At 48.6% G+C, this 21,562-nt stretch overlaps 3 protein-coding genes and 1 pseudogene across 3 annotated transcripts; all 4 read left to right on the top strand.

Annotated features, from left to right (window-relative positions):
* The first annotated feature begins 5,901 nt into the window (after positions 1-5,901).
* LOC120662234 (aldehyde dehydrogenase 22A1-like) lies at positions 5,902-11,393 on the top strand. Its single transcript, XM_039941396.1, has 14 exons — positions 5,902-6,206; positions 6,305-6,333; positions 6,608-6,709; positions 6,941-7,068; positions 7,150-7,272; positions 7,569-7,722; positions 8,405-8,508; positions 8,590-8,668; positions 9,173-9,268; positions 9,369-9,506; positions 9,926-10,141; positions 10,224-10,415; positions 10,620-10,763; positions 10,844-11,393. Exons 1-14 carry the CDS (start codon positions 6,095-6,097, stop codon positions 11,006-11,008), a joined length of 1,782 nt encoding a protein of 593 aa, XP_039797330.1. The 5' UTR covers positions 5,902-6,094; the 3' UTR covers positions 11,009-11,393.
* A 413-nt stretch (positions 11,394-11,806) lies between these two features.
* On the top strand, positions 11,807-14,300 carry LOC120662233 (glycine-rich protein 5-like). Its single transcript, XM_039941394.1, has one exon. The coding sequence runs from the start codon at positions 12,011-12,013 to the stop codon at positions 12,719-12,721; it is 711 nt and encodes a 236-aa protein (XP_039797328.1). The 5' UTR covers positions 11,807-12,010; the 3' UTR covers positions 12,722-14,300.
* On the top strand, positions 13,518-13,937 carry LOC120662980 (glycine-rich cell wall structural protein-like). The gene has a single exon (XM_039942020.1). It carries the CDS (start codon positions 13,518-13,520, stop codon positions 13,935-13,937), a length of 420 nt encoding a protein of 139 aa, XP_039797954.1.
* A 3,626-nt stretch (positions 14,301-17,926) lies between the features above and the next one.
* On the top strand, positions 17,927-20,879 carry LOC120662979 (annotated as a pseudogene).
* The last annotated feature ends 683 nt before the right edge of the window (positions 20,880-21,562 follow it).

The raw sequence follows: 21,562 nt of genomic DNA, 5'->3' as shown, positions 1-21,562 counted from the left end.
GCTAGAATAAAATAGATACTTAGATGCCACCTAACTTATAGAACATAATTAGGGCATACGAACTATCTACTCTATTCCTTAGCGCATCAAGCGTCAACTTTTCGAAAACCCAAAATTTTTGCAAAACAATGTTTACTTAACGTAGTTAAGTACACCAGTAATCACCCCCAGTGCAATTAGCTCTGATGCCAGCTGTCACAGAACAGTCCAAATAATACCGATCAAGTGCACTAATTAACTATTTAACTTAATCCTCCGCTACTGCACTTCACCAGTACACTCAGACTGCCTGCTTTAACCAGGATCGATTGCACAGGAACTCTCGCCGAAAGACGAGCACAGGTGATTACAAACAACAAAAGTTTTCAAACTTAACTTACAACCAGGGTTAAACAAAAGTCTCCAAATTAATTTACAATAAAGTTTTACAAGCCAGGGTTACAATTCGAATACAGAGTTCAAACGCAGCGGAAATACAAACAGGTTTGAAACAAGCTTCAAAATACAATACGATAAATAACGTTGATGACCAAAAGACGAACTTCACATCTCGCCCACTGATGTGAGGCTCACCTGCCTTCACTTCACGGAGAAGACGGAACCCACTCGACCGTCCAACCTGGAGGAAGAGGCTGACCACTCCAGGACACACTAATTTCCTCGAAGTTCTCCGGAATACCGCCTGCTCAGAAGGGTTACAACCAAACCCTGAGTATTCTAATACTCAGCAAGGCTTACCCGTCTATGGGTATACTTAGCCCATTACCTAGACATGCACAGCTCTTTGGCTCTGGGTTATTTTGCTGAAAAGCTACTAAACTGGATCCTTACTTTTAATATTTTAGCTCCAATTGTGTTGATAGCTAGAAACTAGGTTTGCCTAATTCTCTAGAGTACACATGGTTAATCATATTAGCTTTTCAAGAATATCAACAAAAGTCCAACTTTTCTCTTTCTGTCTTTTAAATCCTTACTACGATGTGACGCATTGACCAAGGCTCTCATATCCGCGAGTCACGGCGAATCGATCCGATTTAACCTTGCAAGGTGGACCTAACCAACACGGCACGTATATGCCCCGTCGGGCTATACACACCAACCCTTCACATATGCACACCGAATAGGCAAACTGCCCTGCGACCCGGGACTGCTAGCCCCACCGATACCAACGAAGGGTCAGCCATGAGTTTCTGTACTAGCTCCACTGGTGAAGACAGTATCAAGTCCGCCTACCAGTGCGCATATGGTACTGAGCTTACCGGTTTCGACTACCTCCTACTTCCGGCATGCGGTTAGTACTGTTCAATCCTCAGTCAAAGGGCCAACAACGGAACGGTCCTCAATCGACGCAGGCGGAGACTCAACTTTCCTTACTCAATAATCATATCCAACTTTACCTCCGCCCGGTCTCCAATTTCCCTTCTCATTGCATTATTTCTCATAACACTGCCTGAAGTAACAACCCTATATCTCGCGGGTGACAGGAAATCACCCGTCTTCTACCGGTTTACTTAAGCATAGCGGTGCTAATGATAACTGCACTAGTAAGGACACTGGTTATTCAAGATTATGCATCTATGGTTCCAATCAATTCCTCAACGTAAATGCACAATACTTTAATATAACATGGAGTAATTAAAATAAGGGATATGCTCCGGGGCTTGCTTTGCAGGTCAGCGGGGTTAGCGATTTCTTCGGGAGCGTGTTCGACTGCGTCCTCCTGCTGTGCTCCTGCTTGTGGCTCCTGGACCGGCTCAGCAACCGGCTCGTAAACCGCTTCGTTCGTGACGTCTACACGTATAAAAGATGCCATGCATGAAACTCATGAAATGATGCAAAGCAATGCAGTAAACATACAAGAAGGCATGAATAAAACAGATAACAACAGCCCTAACTATGGTTCAAAAGAGATGGTTCAGCACTGTGACGGTTCCTGGTTCAAATGTCTTTTAGCCTGAAGTGTTTCCTATCAAGCAAAAGTTACTAAACTCGCTTCGAAAGATTTAAATACCACCCTAGAACAACATGGATTAACTTAACTAGGGATTTGTTTTGTTGCAAAACACATGCATGCATGAAAGAATTAAATACAACAACTATAAAAGAAAAGAGCCTAGCTAGGATCAAATTAAAAGCAAGACCAACCTGCAGGTATGATCAAGCCACAAGGATTATCAGAATAACAATGATTTTGGTAAAGCATGCCACATAAAATCTCCAACATTTATCGACGATGGAAAGCATTTACTTTAACCCTAGCCAGTTAAACTAAACACAATTAAACTTACACAAAAGTGCACAGCACGCACACCTGAAATTTTTATAGAGGATTACACATACAAAGATTAGGCCACTGCATAAATTTCATGATTTTTAGACAAACCAAACAACCGATACAAAATAATCTAGCTTAAACGCAAACCCTAAATTTAGCAGGGGCAAAAGTGACATTTCACCTGCACAAATATTTTTCTTCTGAAGACCCTGATTTTATAAACCTATCAAAACTTAGTTTGCATTTTTAGGATTTTTCTGCATTTTTCTAGCAATTAACAAAGTTTCAGCCGAAATTAACAAAAGAAAACAACTCCACCTTTAATCCCTGACCAGTGGGACCCACATGGCATTGGAACAGAGAGAGAGCAAAGGGGAGGAGTGCTCCCCTGCTTCGCCTGCTCTGCCCGGCCGCGCATGGCGGCGCACCCGCGCGAGCGCGGCGGCCATGGGCCGGCCGGCCGGCGGGGTGACGCGAGCGGCCCACGCGCAGGGGCCCGCACGCCCGCGGCCCGCGTAGGGGGGGGCGTCAGTGGCGCGCGGGGCGGCGGCGGCGGCGGCTTGCGAGGCTAGGGCGGCGGCGGCTTGCGGCGGCGGCGGTGGCCGGCCGTTCCGGCCGCGGCGGAGCGAGGCGGTCGCGGGGATCGGCGGCGCAGCGTTCAGGGAGGGCAGCGGCTTCGGGGCGCGCGGCGATGGCGAGCAAGCTTGCGCAGGGGCGGCACGCGGCGTGCAGCGGCGGCGCACGGAGCGCCCGCGGCGGCGTGGCGTCAAACCGGCGGCGGCAAGGCCGGAACCAAAGGGGAAAAAGCTCGGAGAGCTTGAGTGGGTCGCAAGGAAGCTCACCGCGCAATCAATTTGGACGGAGGACGGCTGGAGAGAGAAGCTCGACGAGAGGGCGGAGCTCCGGCGTGGAGCAGCAATGGCGCCCGGCGGTCGAGAGGCCGATTCGGCCAAGGAGCGGGTCAAACGGGCACGGGATGGGTAGGAGGAGGTGGAGGGAGAGGTTGTGCGGCTCTGGGCGCGGCGAAATCGAGCGGAGTGGCGAGGAACGGCCGGAGCAGAGGGTGACGGAGCTAGGGTTCGCTCGGCTCTGCTCGCGGCGCGAGGAAGAATAAGGGAACAGGGAGAATGGATAGGGCTCAGGAAAGGATAAGAACGCGTCCACGCGGAAGCCGAGGATCGCCGACGGCCGACGCGTGGCCACGGACGTCGAGAAACGGCGACGGGCGGCGTGCTGAGCAGCAAACAGGGGAGGAGGTGAAGTGAGGGCGATTCTGTAAATAGCTCAAAGTTTCAAATCCCAGTTTGTAAATTCAGTTTTTCTCCTTGTTCTTGGCCTCAAATGAAAAACTTTTGAATACGAAAGTTGTTCAAAATTTTGAGATCTTCAACTTTTGTTTCAGGAACTTTTTCATTCGAACAATGGTTCGAAAGATAAAATTTAAACTTCGGTGCATTTGCAAAATGTCCTATTCAAAGCAAAAATTAAAGATTTTCTTTAAATTTCGTGCTGAAACTTGAATTTTGGCCAAAATAAAAGTGGTAGAGAAAAAGAAGGTCTACAACTTTCGTTTTGGGCGAAAGTTGATTTGAGGCTCGGATCAAGAAGAAAAACATAGACGAACACAGCTAAACAATGTTTAACGCGCGGACTCGGTTAACGCTAATGACGGAGATTAGCCTTAACTAGCGATCAAGCACAATGTTAGTGTCAAAATTAACACCGGGGTGTTACAGCGGGCCCGGCCTCGGAGAGGCGGGACGTTACAGATATCCCTTGGTGTATGCTTTTTGCTAATGATGTGGTGCTAGTGGATGAGAGTAGAGCAGGGGGTAAATATGAAGTTGGAGCTGTGGAGACGCACGTTAGAGTCAAAAGTAGGCATGAAAACGGTCGGAAACGGTAATTATTCGGTAATCAGTTTTTTGGTCGTTTTTTTATTGCGAATAAATAGGATATAGAATCTTGTATACAAATTTGTATTCTTGTTTTGAGCATTGACCTTGTAAAGATTCATAAAAAGTAAACCTTAAATTCATCCTATATTTTCTCAAATGATAGATATAAAATTCGGTATGGATTCGGAAACAAATTCGGTATTTTTTTCACCTTTTTTTGTTGTAGGCAGCAAATAATGCATAAAATAATTTATGCAAAATTTTATTCTTATTTGTAATAATATGCTTGATAATATAAGAAATGATCACCATCAAATTTTATACATATCTATTTTAAAATATTAAATTTATTCTAACAGTTCAGATTACCACTTTCATCCCTAGTCAAAAGGGTTGAGACTTAGTAGGACCAAGACCGAGTACATGATGTGTGATTTCAGCGCATCTAGACATGAGGGTGGTAACGTTAGTCTCGATGGGCAAGTGGTGGCACATAAGAACACTTTTCGGTATATAGGTTCGATGTTACAAAAGGATGAGGACATTGATTAAGATGTTAGGCATAGAATCTCAGCTGGCTGGTTGAAATGGCGTCAAGCTTCTGGTGTACTCTGTGACAGGAGGGTGCCACAAAAGTTAAAAGATAAATTTTATAGGACAACGATTCACCCGACGATGTTATATGGTGCTGAATATTGGCCTACAAAAAAGCGACATGTCCAGCAACTGAGTGTAGCAGAGATGCAGATGTTACGGTGGTTTTGCGGGCACACAAGGAGGGATAGAGTCCGGAACGAAGCTATTCGGGGAAAGGGTAGGGGTGTCACCAATTACGGAGAAACTTACTCAACATCGGTTGAGATGGTTTGGACATGTCCAACGGAGGCATTTGGAGGCGCCAGTGCGTAGTGGGGTGCTAAAACGTGTTGATAAAGTAAAGAGAAGTAGAGGTAGGCCTAAACTGACTTGGGACGAGTCGGTTAAGAGAGACATTAAATATTGGGATATCTCTAAAGAGTTAGCTTTGGATATGAGCGCTTAGAGACTAGCTATCAACGTGTCTAAACCATGACCTTTGTGTTTTTTGGGTTTCATCTCTAATCTACCCTAATTTGCTTGGAACAAAAGGCTATGTTGTTGTTGGAGTGATTTTGAGGCTCAAATAATTATACAAATTTCGAATATAAAATTATAAATTTTAGTCGAAACACTGTACATCACACTTTTAAATGATCATAATTAATTTATATGAACTCGTATGGACATAAATTTTATATGAAAATTGTAGATCTCGATGAGGCCTACAACTTTTTAGTTCAAACTTTGTTCATTCGAAGCCATCTTGGTGCTCAAATAAATGACACAAGCTTTAGATCCAGAATTAAATTTTAGATCTGAATCTATTTTATTGATTATTGGAGCTCTAAGATGGATCGGAATTGAAAAAAAATTGAATTATAAAGTTGTAGATATCATTGGGGTCTATAATTTTAATATAAAGCTTATCGTCATCTGAATTCATATGAATTGATTATAATTTTTTTGAAAATAACTTGCCCAGGCTAGAGAAATTCCAGGTTGCTACATCGCACCTACCTCCGATTAAATTGCAGGTTGCTACAATTGCACCTACCTCCGATTTTTATTGGACGGTAGTGGTAATGATCCGATTTGATGTATATTTTTTAAAACTGGTTGGTAAGACAATAAATATTCTGCTTCTGTCTCAGTCGGTCCAGTACAAACTCCAGTACTCCACTCCACTACACTCCTCTCGAATCGAATCAACTAGTGTAGTTTATAAGTAATCACACAGAGGCAGGCATTCCGATCCGATCCCATTCACTGATTCCCTCATCCTCTCCGATGCAACCTCGCCGGCGCCGTCCCCGTCCCCGTCCCTAACCCTAGCAAGGCACCCATGGCGTTCTGGTGGCCGCTCCTGGTGCTCGCCGCCGCCTACGCGCTCTGCCGCCTGCTCCTCTTCCTCATCCCGCCCACCGTCCCTTCCATCGAAGTCGACGCTGCCGACGGTACCGCCCCATTCTATCCCATCTCCATCTTATTCATTCAATTCATGCCGCGCGTCAGATCTTTCCTTTCTGAGGGTTTGGTTTCCCATTTGCCGCAGTGTTGGCCAAGGAGGACAGCTTCATCTACGTAAGACTCCCTCTCCACTGCTTGTTGCTCTTGTATTCACTTCACTGCTGCAGTATGTATACTCTGTTTTCTTTCTTTTTTTTGGGGGGAAACATGTATACTCTGTTTTCACCAACCAACTTACTACCAAGCTCAGAGTGGTTCAATGCAGTAAGCTTGGGTGGTTTGCTTCCAGTTCGGGTTGTGCCCACACACAACACCATTGCGAGATTCGTTTTCACCTCATTTTGTTTATCAATTGCCAGCAGCATTCTAACTTGATGCGCTGCTGCAGATACCAAGAAAGGGCAAAGCAGCTCAGACCGACAAGGTCCAATGCTACGAACCAGCAACCATGAAATACTTGGGCTATTTCCCTGCATTGACTCCTGATGAGGTATGTTCCTCTTCCTGGCCTGCTATACTTAGGTCCGGTCTCTTGAGTACAAACTACGGATTTGATGCAGGCCTTATTGTTATTGACCTTTTGATGTTGTTTTCTCAAATATTCTTCTCTGACCGGCAAAACGAATAAAGCTTGCTATCTTCTGCTCTTGCAATATTTTGAACCTCATTAGTGCCGCCCTATTTGGGTTTGATTGTGGCGAATTCTTCTTCGACTAATTAGGTCAAGGAGCATGTTGCACAAGCCAGGAAAGCTCAAAAGATATGGGCAAAAAGCAGTTTCAAGCAAAGGCGGCAGTTCCTTCGTATCCTTCTCAAGTATATACTTGAACATCAGGATCTCATATGCGAGTAAGGCCCAGCCTTTTCTTGCACTTGCTCAGACGTCCTGACATCTGCAAGAGTAGGCTCAATTCCGTTTATCTTGTGCAGGGTATCATCTCGGGACACGGGAAAGACTATGGTTGATGCTTCATTAGGCGAGATAATGACCACATGCGAGAAGATAAACTGGCTTCTGGATGAGGGTGAGAAGTGGTTAAAACCTGAGTACAGGTTAGAATCCTAAAATTATTCATTCCTACATGTTGGGAAAAATTATTCCTCGAAATTATATCCTTTCTGATAGAGGTAAATAAGTGCTTGTATGGATCACTGTTAAATAAGTAAATAGTAACTGTTTACTCCAGGTTTGCTTTTGCTTTCACCGTTTTATGTTCGAGCAATAACTCATGTTTACCTTTCATTATGATTGGAGACATAGAGCATTTATGTTTAGGAATGGTTTCTTTTCTTATTGTCTGCCTCCAATAAAGTATATTGTTTACCTACTTGCTTTTTGTGCTGCTCAGATCAACTGGGAGATCAATGCTGCACAAGAGAGCAAAAGTTGAATTTTACCCTCTTGGAGTGATTGGTGCTATTGTATCTTGGAATTATCCCTTCCATAATGTTTTTAATCCAATGCTGGCTGCAGTATTCTCTGGTAATGCAGCAGTTATAAAGGTAAACATCATGATCTAGCACCAGAACAAGTCTTTTGATCCCCTGTGCATAATTCATTTGTTAATAGTCAATTATCTTGCCTTGCCCACTGGTGGTTGGCCCTAGCTACGGAACCTAATGTTTTTTTTTCTTTTTGTAAAATGTAAATGCTAAAAGGTTGAGATGCCGTAAATAACCTTGCCTAATCTTTTTTTAGCGAACCATTTCCATGGACGCATCAGACTCATAGATCAATTAGTAAAAGTTTCTTATTAAGTAATCTTGAAGCTGATGGTTATTAGTTTTGTGCTATATCTTCTGTTATTTTTGTAGTTAACCTAATACAATTCCCCAGAAAGTAGTAAATTACATGTTGAACATATGATGGCTCCTAGAAAAGCACACTTCTCAAATAAGTGTAGAATTATTCTCTATTGAGCTTTTCTTGGATGGATCTTTTCATTTACACTGAGTCCTGATAGAATGTTACTATGTTAATGTCAGCATGGCAACTCTGCTGCACATTGTGACATTAACATTTTTTCCCTTGTTTTTCTAAGCTAAATGTATGTAGACTGTTATATCCACCTTTCTGCTGCATGTCGATATTATGGAGGCCTCTGAAATGTATTGTCTCATCTGATTTCTGATGTGCATTAAACATTATTCAGATTATTCTGATTGGTAAAATGGCCTTCTACAGGTCTCTGAACACGCGACTTGGTCAGGCTGCTTTTATTTTCGTATCATACAAGCAGCTCTTTCAGCTGTTGGTGCACCTGAGAATCTGGTGCACATAATAACTGGGTATGAGTGCAGTTTTCTATGCTCTTCGTTTACCTGCTAACTGCACACCATCTTACCTGGCCTCCTTTTTTTTGTTTTAAGTTTTGCTGAAACAGGCCAAGCTCTTGTATCTTCAGTAGACAAAATAATATTTGTGGGATCACCTGGCGTTGGAAAGATGGTATAAATCACATCTGAAGTAGTGTTTTTTTAAGCACATGCAACTATCCATATTCTTTATTTTCAGTATATGGCATGATGGATTCTGTCTAACCACTAAATTCACCTTTCTGTGCTTGCTAAATCAATTGATTGTTTTTTATAGTTACTACTAGGTTCAATGCCCACAAAGACCTTGACAAATTGCCACAATGTGACAGGCAAAAGGACTTCATGCATATTAGATATTCTGTCTGCAGCACAATGTGCATCTATTTTTAGTAGGAATTATGTACCCAGGACCTATCTTCTAGCATATCCTTTTCTGATATTTTAAGTGCCTGTATTAAAATGGAATCATATATATCTTATGTAGCCAGGAGGCCCAGGACCTATCTTCTAGCATATACTTTTCTGATATTTTAGGTGCCTGTATTAAAATGGGATCATATATCTCTGTTGTTAAGTGTTTCTATCCTCCATCATTTCCTTTGTTCTAAAGCCTTAAGTTTTCTGCTTGTTACAGATCATGCAAAAAGCATCGGAGACTCTAATACCTGTAACTCTTGAGCTTGGTGGCAAGGATTCCTTTATTGTGTGTGAAGATGTAGATTTACCCAATGTAAGGGTAGTTTATGTTGCCTATGACATGAACAGCATATTTTCTTCAACAAGTCCCAGCAGTGTACTGAAACTAATCTGTCATCTTTTCCTGTTTGCAGGTCGTTCAAGTCGCCATTAGAGCTGCTCTGCAATCTAGTGGGCAGAATTGTGCTGGTGCTGAAAGATTTTATGTCCACAACGATATCTATTCAGCCTTTGTTTCTCAAGTAGTGAAGATAGTCAAATCTATATGTGTTGTAAGTACACGAACCATATGCCAACTTTTATTGCCTTAACTTTTTGAGTCTTGTGCTGCTTCACAGGATGGCAACCTTGTACTGTCCATTCTGTATTATTATTCTCTGTTATTTGTCTTGCGAACAAATGCAAATATATGCACTAACACGTGTCTATGAGTAATTTTTTCATGTTTGTAACCTTGTGTTCCATATTGTGTTCTTTTCTGTTCCATGCCACCAAATTTTCTGACATTTGCCAGTTAAAACTTATCTTAACTAAATAGATGATCTTAAACAATTTTAGTAGATAATTCCATGGGTGTTCAGCAAACATCTTTAGATGCCTATACACTAATTTCTTTTGTCTTCGTTAACACTTATACTTTTGCCATAGTGCTTATGGTGTGCCCCTCTGTTTCACTTTGTTATTTTTTTAGGGTCCCCCCTTATCGGGCAGATATGATATGGGTGCAATCTGTATGATAGAGCACTCTGAGAAACTCCAGAATCTTGTTAATGACGCTATTGACAAAGGTGCTGAAATTGCCGTCAGAGGGAGTTTTGGCAATCTTGGTGAAGATGCAGTTGATCAATTTTTCCCTCCAACTGTCCTGGTGAATGTTAATCACACAATGAAAATTATGCAAGAAGAGGTAAGCTCGAGTTGATCTATGATTTCCTTTAGGACCAGTGATAATACTGTTAGTCTTAGCACTGTCTTTTTCTGATCAACAGACATTTGGACCAATTCTACCAATCATGAAATTCAGTTCTGATGAAGAGGCTATTAAACTTGCAAACGATTCGAAATTCGGTCTTGGTTGTGCTGTTTTTTCTGGCAACCAGAAGCGTGCCATCAAAATAGCATCCCAATTGCACTGTGGTGTGGCAGCAATCAATGATTTTGCGTCAAGCTATATGTGTCAGGTAAACTATGTAGTTCATGTTCTGTCTGTACTTTGTAATAGTTAAAACTCAGAATTGATGCATGGTGCTGGTGATAAGACACTGTCTTGTTGCTAATAGTTTCTCGAATGTCTCTTTTGCTACTAGTTAAAACTCGGCATGCCTGTGTTGTGTTTTCCTGCTTTGTGTTATACCGCTAACGCTTACATCTGTTTCTGGCTTCAGTCATTGCCATTTGGTGGTGTTAAAGACAGTGGGTTTGGAAGATTTGCTGGTGTAGAGGGCTTGCGAGCTTGCTGCCTTGTGAAGGCTGTCGTAGAAGATAGATTCTGGCCGTATATTAAAACGATGATCCCAAAACCTATCCAGGTCAATTTCTTCCCCAAACAAACAGTCTGATTTGCACAGTTTTACTTGATTTTGATACTCAGACGCTGGTGATTTTGCAGTATCCTGTCTCTGAGCATGGATTTGAGTTCCAGGAGCTGCTCGTGGAAACTCTGTATGGCTACAGCGTTTGGGACAGGTTGCGGTCCCTTGTGAATCTGGTAAAGATGATTACCGAGCAGAACTCTACCCCAGCTCCAGGTACGAGGATGAAGAAAAGGCGATGAGGCGATAAAGAGGGGTTCAGTTGAATCTTGTGCCAATTTGCTCTTATGATGCTGCTTCCATCAGCGATAGGCTTGTTGGGGATGTAGGTCACGTGCTTGGCGGCCGGCACTGACTACATGTAAGCGGCCGTACAATGTGGATGACTCTGTTCTGTTGGTGCTTGCTGCTTGTGCTTGGGAACGTAGCTTTGAGAATCTTTTCTGGTTTACACCTGTTGCCTGGGCTATGGTTGTGCAAGGATGTGTCATGTGCTGCTCCTGGACACCATCACCATGTGCTGTGCTGTGCTGGGAATAATTAAATGCCCTCCGATCCGCCTGTAGTACGTAATAGCATTATGCTTTCGTGCAATTAAATGGCACGCAGCCTAGCTTTTGTTGCGCAGTACTCCGTATCGTTGGATCTGGATAGCTAGCAATTCGTTTGATTGTTTGTTGTAACCTTGTTCTGTTGTAAACTGCTCAGTAGACATGCATCTAGTACTATAATTCAACAACCGTGAAGTAGCTAGGAGAGCCAACATTTGCAGCAGCTGGGCGCTCATTGCAGATTGTGGCGTTGTTATGAATGGTGAACAGTGGAGTGGAATTGGGGGCCGGCGGTCCGCCACCGTCAGGCTCGGGGCTCAGGCTGCCTGCCAACCCGGGCAAGCAGATGAGCAGCGATCGAGCGAGCGAGCTCGTGGGCATAAATGCTATAGCCAGCTACAGCCGCCGGCCGGCGCTGCGCGGCCAAACAAACCATGCATGTGCCCTCGATCAGGCACAGGCATTCACGCTCCGGCTAGCTGTATCTAGCTATCGGCTATCGCAGATCGATTGGCCGGCGACCAGAGCTGAGAGCCGCCGCAGCCAGCGTCCCAACCAACCGCCTTTACTCCGCTCCGCGAGACCCTGCAACCTTGCTAATATATAAGGAAACCCGTCTCCAGCCGCAGAGCAGCACCCAGCGAGCTAGCTTGGTCGGACTAGCTAGCTATAGTGTCTCTTGAGCTAGCAGCGATGGGGACGAAGCGCGTGTGGGCGGCGGGGTTCGCCGCGCTTGCCGTGCTGGTCGCTCTTGGTGTGACCACCACCAGCATTGCCGAGGCTCGCACCTTGGACAGGGACGGCTTGCTGGGCGGCGGAGCCGGAGCCGGAGCAGGCTTTGGTGCTGGCCTTGGTCTCGGAGGAGGAGGAGGAGCAGGCTTCGGCGGAGGTATCGGTCATGGTGGTGGCCTTGGAGGTGGGTTCGGTGGAGGCAAGGGCGGCGGCTTGGGTGGAGGAGGTGGCGCAGGTGCTGGTTTTGGTGGGGGAGCTGGTCATGGTGGTGGGTTTGGAGGTGGAAAAGGTGGTGGACTTGGAGGCGGCTTTGGAGGTGGAAAAGGTGGCGGTTTCGGTGGAGGTGGCGGAGCAGGAGGTGGTGCCGGTGGTGGCTTTGGAGGTGGCGCGGGCGGAGGAGGTGGGCTAGGCGGTGGCATAGGAGGAGGTGGACTTGGAGGTGGAAAAGATGTCGGCTTCGGTGGAGGCGGCAGAGCAGGAGGTGGTGCAAGTGGTGGCTTTGGAGGTGGCGTGGGCGGAGGAGGTGGGCTAGGCGGTGGCATAGGAGGAGGTGGCACCGGTGGAGGAGGTGGAGTTGAGGTGGAAAAGGTGGCGGCTTCGGTGGAGGCGGCGGAGCAGGAGGTGGTGCCGGTAGTGGCTTTGGAGGTGGCACAAGCGGAGGAGGTGGACTAGGCGGTGGCACGGGAGGTGGTGCTGGTGCAGGTCTTGGAAGTGGGATTGGCAGAGGAGGCGGACTTGGAGGTGGTTTTGGAGGTGGAAAAGGTGGCGGCTTTGGTGGAGGCGGCGGAGCAGGAGGTGGTGCCAGTGGTGGCTTTGGAGGTGGCGCGGGCGGAGGAGGTGGGCTAGGCGGTGGCATAGGAGGAGGTGGCACCAGTGGAGGAGGTGGAGTTGGAGGTGGAAAAGGTGGCGGCTTCGGTGGAGGCGGCGGAGCAAGAGGTGGTGCCAGTGGTGGCTTTGGAGGTGGCGCGGGTGGAGGAGGTGGGCTAGGCGGTGGCATAGGAGGAGGTGGCACCGGTGGAGGAGGTGGAAAAGGTGACGGCTTCGGTGGAGGCGGCGGAGTAGGAGGTGGTGCTGGTGGTGGCTTTGGAGGTGGCACGAGCGGAGGAGGTAGACTAGGCGGTGGCACAGGAGGTGGTGCTGGTGCAGGTCTTGGAGGTGGGACTGGCGGAGGATGCGGACTTGGAGGCGGTTTTGGAGGTGGAAAAGGTGGCGGCTTCGGTGGAGGCGGCGGAGCAGGAGGTGGTGCCAGTGGTGGCTTTGGAGGTGGCGCGGGCAGAGGAGGTGGGCTAGGCGGTGGCATAGGAGGAGGTGGAGTTGGAGGTGGAAAAGGTGGTGGCTTCGGTGGAGGTGGCGGAGCAGGAGGTGGTGCCGGTGGTGGCTTTGAGGTGGCACGAGCGGAGGAGGTGGGCTAGGCGGTGGCACAGGAGGTGGTGCTGGTGTAGGTCTTGGAGGAGGCGCAGGAGGAGGCATGGGGCTTGGAGGTGGCGTGGGAGGAGGTGCCAGTAGAGGCGGTGGCCTTGGAGGTGGTGTCGGTATAGGTGGCGGGCTTGGTGGTTTTGGAGGAGGTAAGGGTGGTGGTTTCGGCGGCGGCAAAGATGGAGGCTTTGGTGGTGGACTTGGTGGAGGTGGAGGTGCAAGTGGTGGTGATGGTGGCAACTTTGGAGGAGGTAATGGTGGTGGTTTCGGTGGCGGCAATGGTGGTGTTTTCGGTGGTGGAGTAGGCAGAGGCGCGGGTGGTGGGCTCGGAGGAGGTAAAGGTGGCGGATTTGGCTCAGGCGTGGGTGGCGGAGCAGGCGGTGGGTTTGGTAGTGGTGGTGGTGCACGCGGAGGCTTCGGTGGTGGAGCAGGTGTCAGAGGTGTTGGTGGTGGTATCGGTGGTGGACATTAAGTCTTGTCGAGATCACAAGAAACCGAACTCACATACATGAGCAATACTCCATCCGTTCTAAATTATTAGTGATTTTAGGTTATCTAAATATATAGATTTTACTATGCATAATATATATATTTAGGTGTATAACAAAATTTATGCACCTAGGAAAGCTAGAACGACTAAAATTTGGAACGGAGGAGTAGATTTTGGTACGAATTGAGGGTCGAAGTTACTGTACCAATGAACTTCTATTTTCACAAGGCTAAGAGTGAATAATTCAGTATATAAATATACTCGTATGTGTAGTAAGTGCCTTTGTTGTTTTGGAGGCTCGAGAGAGATCTCCACCTTGACTATCCACTCATGGACTTATCAAAATTTGTGTTATTTTGCAATATATTTTTGGCAAAAGATAAAGAAGGGGGCAGACGTCGATGGTTGTGTGACGGTGTGCTTGGAGTCTTTGGGCTAAATTCGAGGTGTTTGATTTACAATTGATATAATCGACGTATTAGATTAGTTTCGGTGGAGTTTATGAGCATCAAAATCATTGTCACATCAGCTATTTTGATGACTTGGCAGTCTAATTAAGAAGAGAGAAGTAGAAAGTTTTTTCATCACTAGCGGATCAGCTGCGGTCGCGCCCTTGCGTCCCCGCGCTCGTCAAGCTGCTCGCGGCGCCAAAACATCCAAGCACACCCTCCCGCTCGCTCCCTTCCTCCAATTCCAGCGCCCGCGCCAGATTCCGCCCCAAATCCCTCTCTCCTAAATCGTGTTCTTGATTTCCCCTCTCTTGGCTACGTTCTTGGCGCTCTTGATTTCCCGTGAATATTCGTGGTCCCAGATCAATCCCCGTGTTCTTTTCCTCTCAACTGCAACAACAACGCGGCAGCCCTGGATGTCACCGCTGACCGCCTGCCTCCTGGCTCAGCGGGGACCTCCGCTTGTCTCCCATGCTCCTGGCCCTGCTGCTTCAGCACAGGACGCTCACGGAGCCCGTCAAGGCGTTGCAGCGCTTGTCATTTGTTTGATCTATTTGACTCGTAGTTATCTGCTACGTGCTTCCATAATCTAAAAAAAATGTGCTACGTGCTCTGTCATTTTTTATTTATACATCTGAAGTTGCAGTCTAAATTTGACTCGTTGCTGCGATTGATGGGTAGTGCATGTTTCTGATAAAGTTTGCCTTTGCGATCAAACTTTCCTGCAATCGGGTATTACAAAGGGCTACATAGTTTCTATGGCATATTTGATCACAGTATGATTCAATAATTAAATACAATAGCTGATTTATAAAATTATGCTATAAAATTATACACTAAGACTGAGAGTGACTATTTCATTTCAGTGTTAAGCTGACACTTTTAGTAACTGTGCAATAACACTCTACGTTAGAAAAAACTCGATCTGTGAGGGGAAAGGCCTCCCCCACTGTATTGTATTAAGAAGAAGAATTTCTCACATATGTCGAGAAAACCCCCGAACTCCTGCACCCACCCGTACACGGGGTCCGTCGCCTTGGGGCATTGTATTAAGAAGAAGACATTCTCACACATGCCGAGAAAACCCCCGAACCCCTGCACCCACCCGTATACGGAGTCTGTCGCCTTGTGAGTTAGGCCAGACCATACACATGCTTTGGACATGGGGCGGGAAAGACCTCCCCCATGAATTGTATTAAGAAGAAGACCTTCTCACATAAGCCGAGAAAACCCCCGAACCCCTGCACCCACCCGTACACGGGGTCCGTCGCCTTGTGACTTAGGCCGGACCATACACGTGCTTTGGACATGGGGCGCAGAGTTAGGCCGGACCATACACGTGCTTTGGACATGGGGCGGGAAAGACCTCCCCCCAGATTGTATTAAGAAGAAGACATTCTCACACAGGCCGAGAAAACCCCCGAACCCGTGCAGAGTTAGGCCGGACCATACACGTGCTTTTTACATGGGGCGTAGATTAGGTCGGACCATACACGTGCTTTGGACATGGGGCGGGAAAGACCCCCCCCCCCGATTGTATTAAGAAGAAGACATTCTCACACAGGTCGAGAAAACCCCTGTAACAGATCAGCCCATTGGGCCAGTGGGCCAAAAATGAATAGTGCTGGGCCGATGTTACTGTAGCAGACGGGGGTACTGTAGCTCGAGCACTGTAGCTGGATTGGGCCGGACCCAGTCTCGGGTACTGTAGCTCGGGTACTGTAGCACGTCTGGTACTGTAGCGCCGGGGTACTGTTCATCGCGGAACACTGTAGCTCGGAACGATGATCCCATACTGAAAGTTGAGAACGGAACAGACCAGCTTAAATAGCCGGTCGCGGGAAGCTAGTTAATTCCGGATCGATTCTTTTTGCGCGAAGCGAGGACGAAAGCGCAAGAGGATTAATTAGTAGGTGTGGTTTACTCAACTTGAAGAGTAGATCTTAGCCGTTATCCCGGGCCGGGTCGTTACAGTGGTATCAGAGCCGACTCTCGCGGTTTCACGGGTAGGTGTGGGTCACGGGCCCAGCATGTACACGGGCGTGTGCGGGTCAGTGCGCGGGCATCTGGGATGCGCCGTTAGCACTGGACGCACAGACGTGTACATGTGTTGATTGGCACTAGGACATACAGTCGTGAGCCAAGAGAGGAGATCCTGTTCCTGTCCCGTATGGGTAAGCTGGTTCGATGATTCGACGAGGACGTCGAATCCTAAAGGGTGGGTGATTGTAACAGATCAGCCCATTGGGCCAGTGGGCCAAAAATGAATAGTGCTGGGCCGATGTTACTGTAGCAGACGGGGGTACTGTAGCTCGAGCACTGTAGCTGGATTGGGCCGGACCCAGTCTCGGGTACTGTAGCTCGGGTACTGTAGCACGTCTGGTACTGTAGCGCCGGGGTACTGTTCATCGCGGAACACTGTAGCTCGGAACGATGATCCCATACTGAAAGTTGAGAACGGAACAGACCAGCTTAAATAGCCGGTCGCGGGAAGCTAGTTAATTCCGGATCGATTCTTTTTGCGCGAAGCGAGGACGAAAGCGCAAGAGGATTAATTAGTAGGTGTGGTTTACTCAACTTGAAGAGTAGATCTTAGCCGTTATCCCGGGCCGGGTCGTTACAACCCCCAAACCCCTGCACCCACCATTAGCCCTGGGCATAAAAAACCGAGAACCGAGGACCGAACCGAAAAAACCGAGAACCGGAGCCGAACCGAACCGAAACCGAGAATTTCGGTTCCTCTTCGGTTCCTGATTCTCAGGAACCAAAGTACTCGGTTCGGTTTCGGTTCTTTACTCGGTTAACCGAGGAACCGAGCTTGTTAAACATTTAGCCCATGTAGACATTTGGCCCACTAAAACCCAACAGTCAAACCCTAGCAAAAAACACCCCACCCCCGCCCGCGGCATCCCCAGCCCGGCCCACCCAGCCCCGTTGCCGCCGCCCCCCACCAGACCACCCCGCCCCCACGCCGCCGCCCGCCCGCCCCCCCCCCCCCAAATCCCCCCCAATCCGTAGCGCCGCCCCAGCGAGCGCTGGTCCCGAGCCCCGGCCGCCGCCCCCACCCCTGGCCAGCGCTCGGCCCCGGCCACCGCCAACGGCCCCTCCCCCGCCGCGGGCCTTCCTCGCTCCCGCCCTAGCCCAGTAGCCCTCGCCCCGCCCCAGGCCCCCGCCGCCGCCCTTGGAGTTCCCCTACAGCAGCACCACGCGTCCACGCCCACGGCGCATCACAGGAGGCCACGGCGCGCCGGACAAGCTCCCCGGCAGGCCAGGCGGCGGCACCGCGGTGGTCCCCTGCCCCAGTCTTCCTCCCTCCCTCCCGGCGCGGTGGCACCCCTGCCCCGGCCCCGTCTCCCTCCCTCGCGGCGCGGCAGCCGGCGGCGCCCCGCCCCGCCCCAGTCTTCCTCCCTCCCTCTCGGAGTCTCGGCGCGGCGGCGCCCTGCCCCGCCCCCGTCCCCCTCCCTCCCTACCAGTGCGGCGGCACCATGCACGGCCGCCGTCGCCTCCCTCGATCCCACCCACATGGCCACGCCGGCTCCGCCCCTCGTCCCTCGCAAGCTTGCGCCGCCTCGAGGCTTCCCCGCTACAGCATGCATGCCGGGGTCGTCCCTTCCTCAAATCCGCGGCGGCTCCTCCTCCTCCAATTCCATCGGGATCCGGTGGCAGCGGCTCCTCCACTCCAATCCTTGGCGAGGGAGACGACGGCGGCTCCAGCCGTCCCTGGTTCCCTGCAGAGGAGGATGCACTGCAGGAGGGGATGCGCGGTGACGGCGGACTCCGCGGCGGCCGGTGGGCGAGGATGCGCGACGACGGCAGACTCCGCCTAAGCTACGACGACGACGACGCTCGGTTCTTTCGGTAGGAACCGGAACCGAAACCGAAAAAAACCGAAACCAAATTGCTCGGTTCTCAGATTTTCTAGGAACTGAACGGTTCTCATTTCTGGAGAACCGAAGTTTGCTAAAAAACCGAAGAACCGATCGGTTCGGTTCGGTTAAACCGAATGCCCAGGCCGACCCACCATACACGTGCTTTGGACATGGGGCGCAGAGTTAGGTCGGACCATACACGTGCTTTGGACATGGGGCGGGAAAGACCTCCCCCACGGATTGTATTAAGAAGAAGACCTTCTCACACAGGCCGAGAAAACCCCCGAACTCCTGCACCCACTCCGTCGCTGCACCCACCACACAGGCTGAGAAAACCCCTGAACCCACCCGTCCATACACGTGCTTTGGACATGGGGCGGGAAAGACCCCCCCCAGATTGTATTAAAAAGAAGATCTTCTCACACAGGTTGAGAAAACCTCGAATCCCTGCACCCACCATACACGTGCTTTTGACATGGGGCGCAGAGTTAGGCCGAACCATACACGTGCTTTGGACATGGGGCGGGAAAGACCTCCCCCACAGATTGTATTAAGAAAAAGACCTCACGCAGACCGAGAAAACCTCCGAATCTCTGCACCCACCCGTCGACTTGTGAGTTAGGCCGGACCATACATGTGCTTTGGACATGGGGCAGGCGAGGGGATTTTTTTAAAATCAACTTGAAATTCGCTCCCATGAAGAGTCGAACCCAGGACCTGAGAAGTGCCGCTGAGTTTCCCTAACCAAGTCAGCTAGAGGTCCTTCGGCACACTCTACATTAGAACTTGTCTTTTCTCAATTAGAATTAGAATCACCACCACCACTTGCGTTAGTTGCATTGCATGGCCGATCCATATCCATGTTTGCCTGCCCATTCATCTTGAATCAACTGGCCGTCGGCCCACAACAAGCACGGAGCGCGGGCCTTCAGAATACCTGGGCCATGGATGATGGGCCGTCTCGGGATCCGAGGCCCAATGGCTGCTCTCAGACAGACTACTGGTCCTGCTGCATGTAAAGGCCGAGGCTGCAGCAGGAGCTAATTATAATTACAGATGATGGACGTAATGATACAGCGGTGTACTATGATGATGGTCATTAGATAGATAGATGGATGGATGGATCTGTCAAGCAAATCCGGGCGTGGTGCTCCGATCCCTGCTGTGCTGAACTGCTGGTAGAAACCCGGCTTCCGTCCTCATAGCCCTCGACAATGTCGGCCCATGCTTGAGCAACACCGTCCAAACTGGATATATAAACTACTCTACCACCTCATACATACCAAATGTCTCCCTTAGCTTGTTAGCTGCTACTACTAACAGTAATAGTTGATAAATGAATACCATTCGGGTCAACTAATTAATGAGTCGAGTGGACAAAAGTATAGTAATAAGCTAGCTAGTTTGTGCAAAGAGTAAATTGCACCCCAGGTCCTCAAATTTGCCCCGAGATTTCAATTAAGTTCCTAAACTCTAAAATCGTCCACCTGGATCCCTAAGCCGACGTGGCATACCACGTGGCACCGCAGTGGCAAACATTTACAAAAAAGACCCTCTAGAGTTCTATCCCCCCATCTAATCCTCTCTCTCTCCCCTCCCTCTCAAACTCTCTCTCTCCCTGTCTCTCTCGTCCGCCACTGGAGCTACCCGAGCTCTGTGCCCGTCGTCCTCCACCACCTCATTCTCCTTCCCTGCAACCACAACAGCATACCCTAGCAGCCGCGGCCTGCATCGGCGTGGCGCCAGATGCGTCGGCGACTTGCGCGGGCGGCGGCCGTCGGCAGCCGCGGGGGAGGCCAGCGCCGGATGCGGCTGGGTGCCTGCAGCTCGCGGCCTCCCTCCCTCTGCTGGAGCTCGCGGCGGAGCAGGGGCCCGGCGGCCGGCGGCGCGCCTCGCGGCAGGTCGTGTGGACCCCGTGGACGTCATCAGCCAGCGGCTGATGGTCCAGACCTCCGCCACCTGCCGCTACCGCGGCGGCGCAGACACGTTCCGGAAGGTCCTCGTCGCCGACGGCGTCCGCGGCCTGTACCGCGGGTTCGGCCTCTCCATCCTAACCTACGTGCCGTCCAACACTGTGTGGTGGTCGTCCTACGCCATGGCGCTGCGGTTCCTCTGGCGCATCGTCGGCTCCGAGAGCTACCCGTCCCTGATGGCCGTGCAGGGCGCGAGCGCCGCGCTGGTCGGGGGCGCGTCCGCGCTGGTGACCAAGCCGCTGGACACCGTGAAGACGCGGCTCCAGGTGATGAAAGGGGAGGATCGAATGGGCGAAGATGGAACTTTGGAGGGGTGTTTTTATAAATATTTACTAGCGCGGCAACACGTGGCATGCCACGTCAGCTTCAGGTGCTCACGTGGTGCATTTGGGACTTCAGATGAAACACTCAACATGGTGTAGGGACCCAGGTGGACGATTTTAGAATTTAGGGACCTAGGTGAAATCTCGAGACAAGTTTGGGAACCTGGGGTACAATTTACTCTTGTGCAAATATATATCAAGATTGTGAGTAAGATCGATAATCTCATGCACCCAATTCAAGCTGCACGCCCTCTGATTAGATCTCCCGGGATCAATTATTTTTTCTTGTATCCGACCAAACTTAGTACTCTCTCCAACCTCCGTCCCAAATTATTAGTCATTTTTAATTTTTCTAAATATATAGATTTGTTATGCATCTAACCATAATATATATCTAAGTGCATTGCAAAATAAATGCATCTAGAAAAATAAATAATAACGGATAACTTAGAACGGAGGAAGTATACGTGTGCCCTTCCTATTTCGAATACAATAATAATGTCGATAGCTACCTTACCTAGGCAGCAGACAAGGGATCAAAGCGAGTAAGCGACTAGAGTACAGGCCTTGGAACTTGAAGTTTTGACTGGCCTTATATATCATCCTCTTCTTTTTAAGGCTAACTAGACGTATAGTCCGCGTATTTGCGCAGTTAGTATTGAAAATTCAAAAATTCACATATCATTGTATCCTTACTTAAAAAGTATACTATTTTTTATTATACATTACCTTGTTCATTATCGTAAATTATATTTTATTATTGATTAAAACAATTTAAATATGATCTACCTATAAAAATAATTTAATTTGTTGAGCTTTAATTATATAACTTTAGTTTTTATTAATATGATATGTTTGTAACTGATATATAGCTAAATGATATTTTATATTTAATTTTTATACTGGCATTGGTGGGTGATTTTTAATTAGGCAATGGGGTATTTTAGGATAATTTTTATTATAATGGCAGTGTTGGGTAATTTTTATTTTTCT

The sequence above is a fragment of the Panicum virgatum genome, chromosome 2N (genome assembly GCF_016808335.1).
Source record: "Panicum virgatum strain AP13 chromosome 2N, P.virgatum_v5, whole genome shotgun sequence".
Lineage (NCBI taxonomy): Eukaryota > Viridiplantae > Streptophyta > Magnoliopsida > Poales > Poaceae > Panicum > Panicum virgatum.
This window is presented reverse-complemented; position numbering and strand designations above follow the sequence as displayed.

Bases quoted from the DNA above. Each gene is read 5' to 3' on its own strand.
- LOC120662234 (XM_039941396.1), top strand. From the start codon at position 6,095: ATGGCGTTCTGGTGGCCGCTCCTGGTGCTCGCCGCCGCCTACGCGCTC. The intron at 7,069-7,149 runs GTAAGGCCCAGC...TATCTTGTGCAG, and splicing joins CATCAGGATCTCATATGCGA to GGTATCATCTCGGGACACGG. The intron at 8,669-9,172 runs GTATAAATCACA...TGCTTGTTACAG, and splicing joins CACCTGGCGTTGGAAAGATG to ATCATGCAAAAAGCATCGGA.
- LOC120662233 (XM_039941394.1), top strand. From the start codon at position 12,011: ATGGGGACGAAGCGCGTGTGGGCGGCGGGGTTCGCCGCGCTTGCCGTG.
- LOC120662980 (XM_039942020.1), top strand. From the start codon at position 13,518: ATGGGGCTTGGAGGTGGCGTGGGAGGAGGTGCCAGTAGAGGCGGTGGC.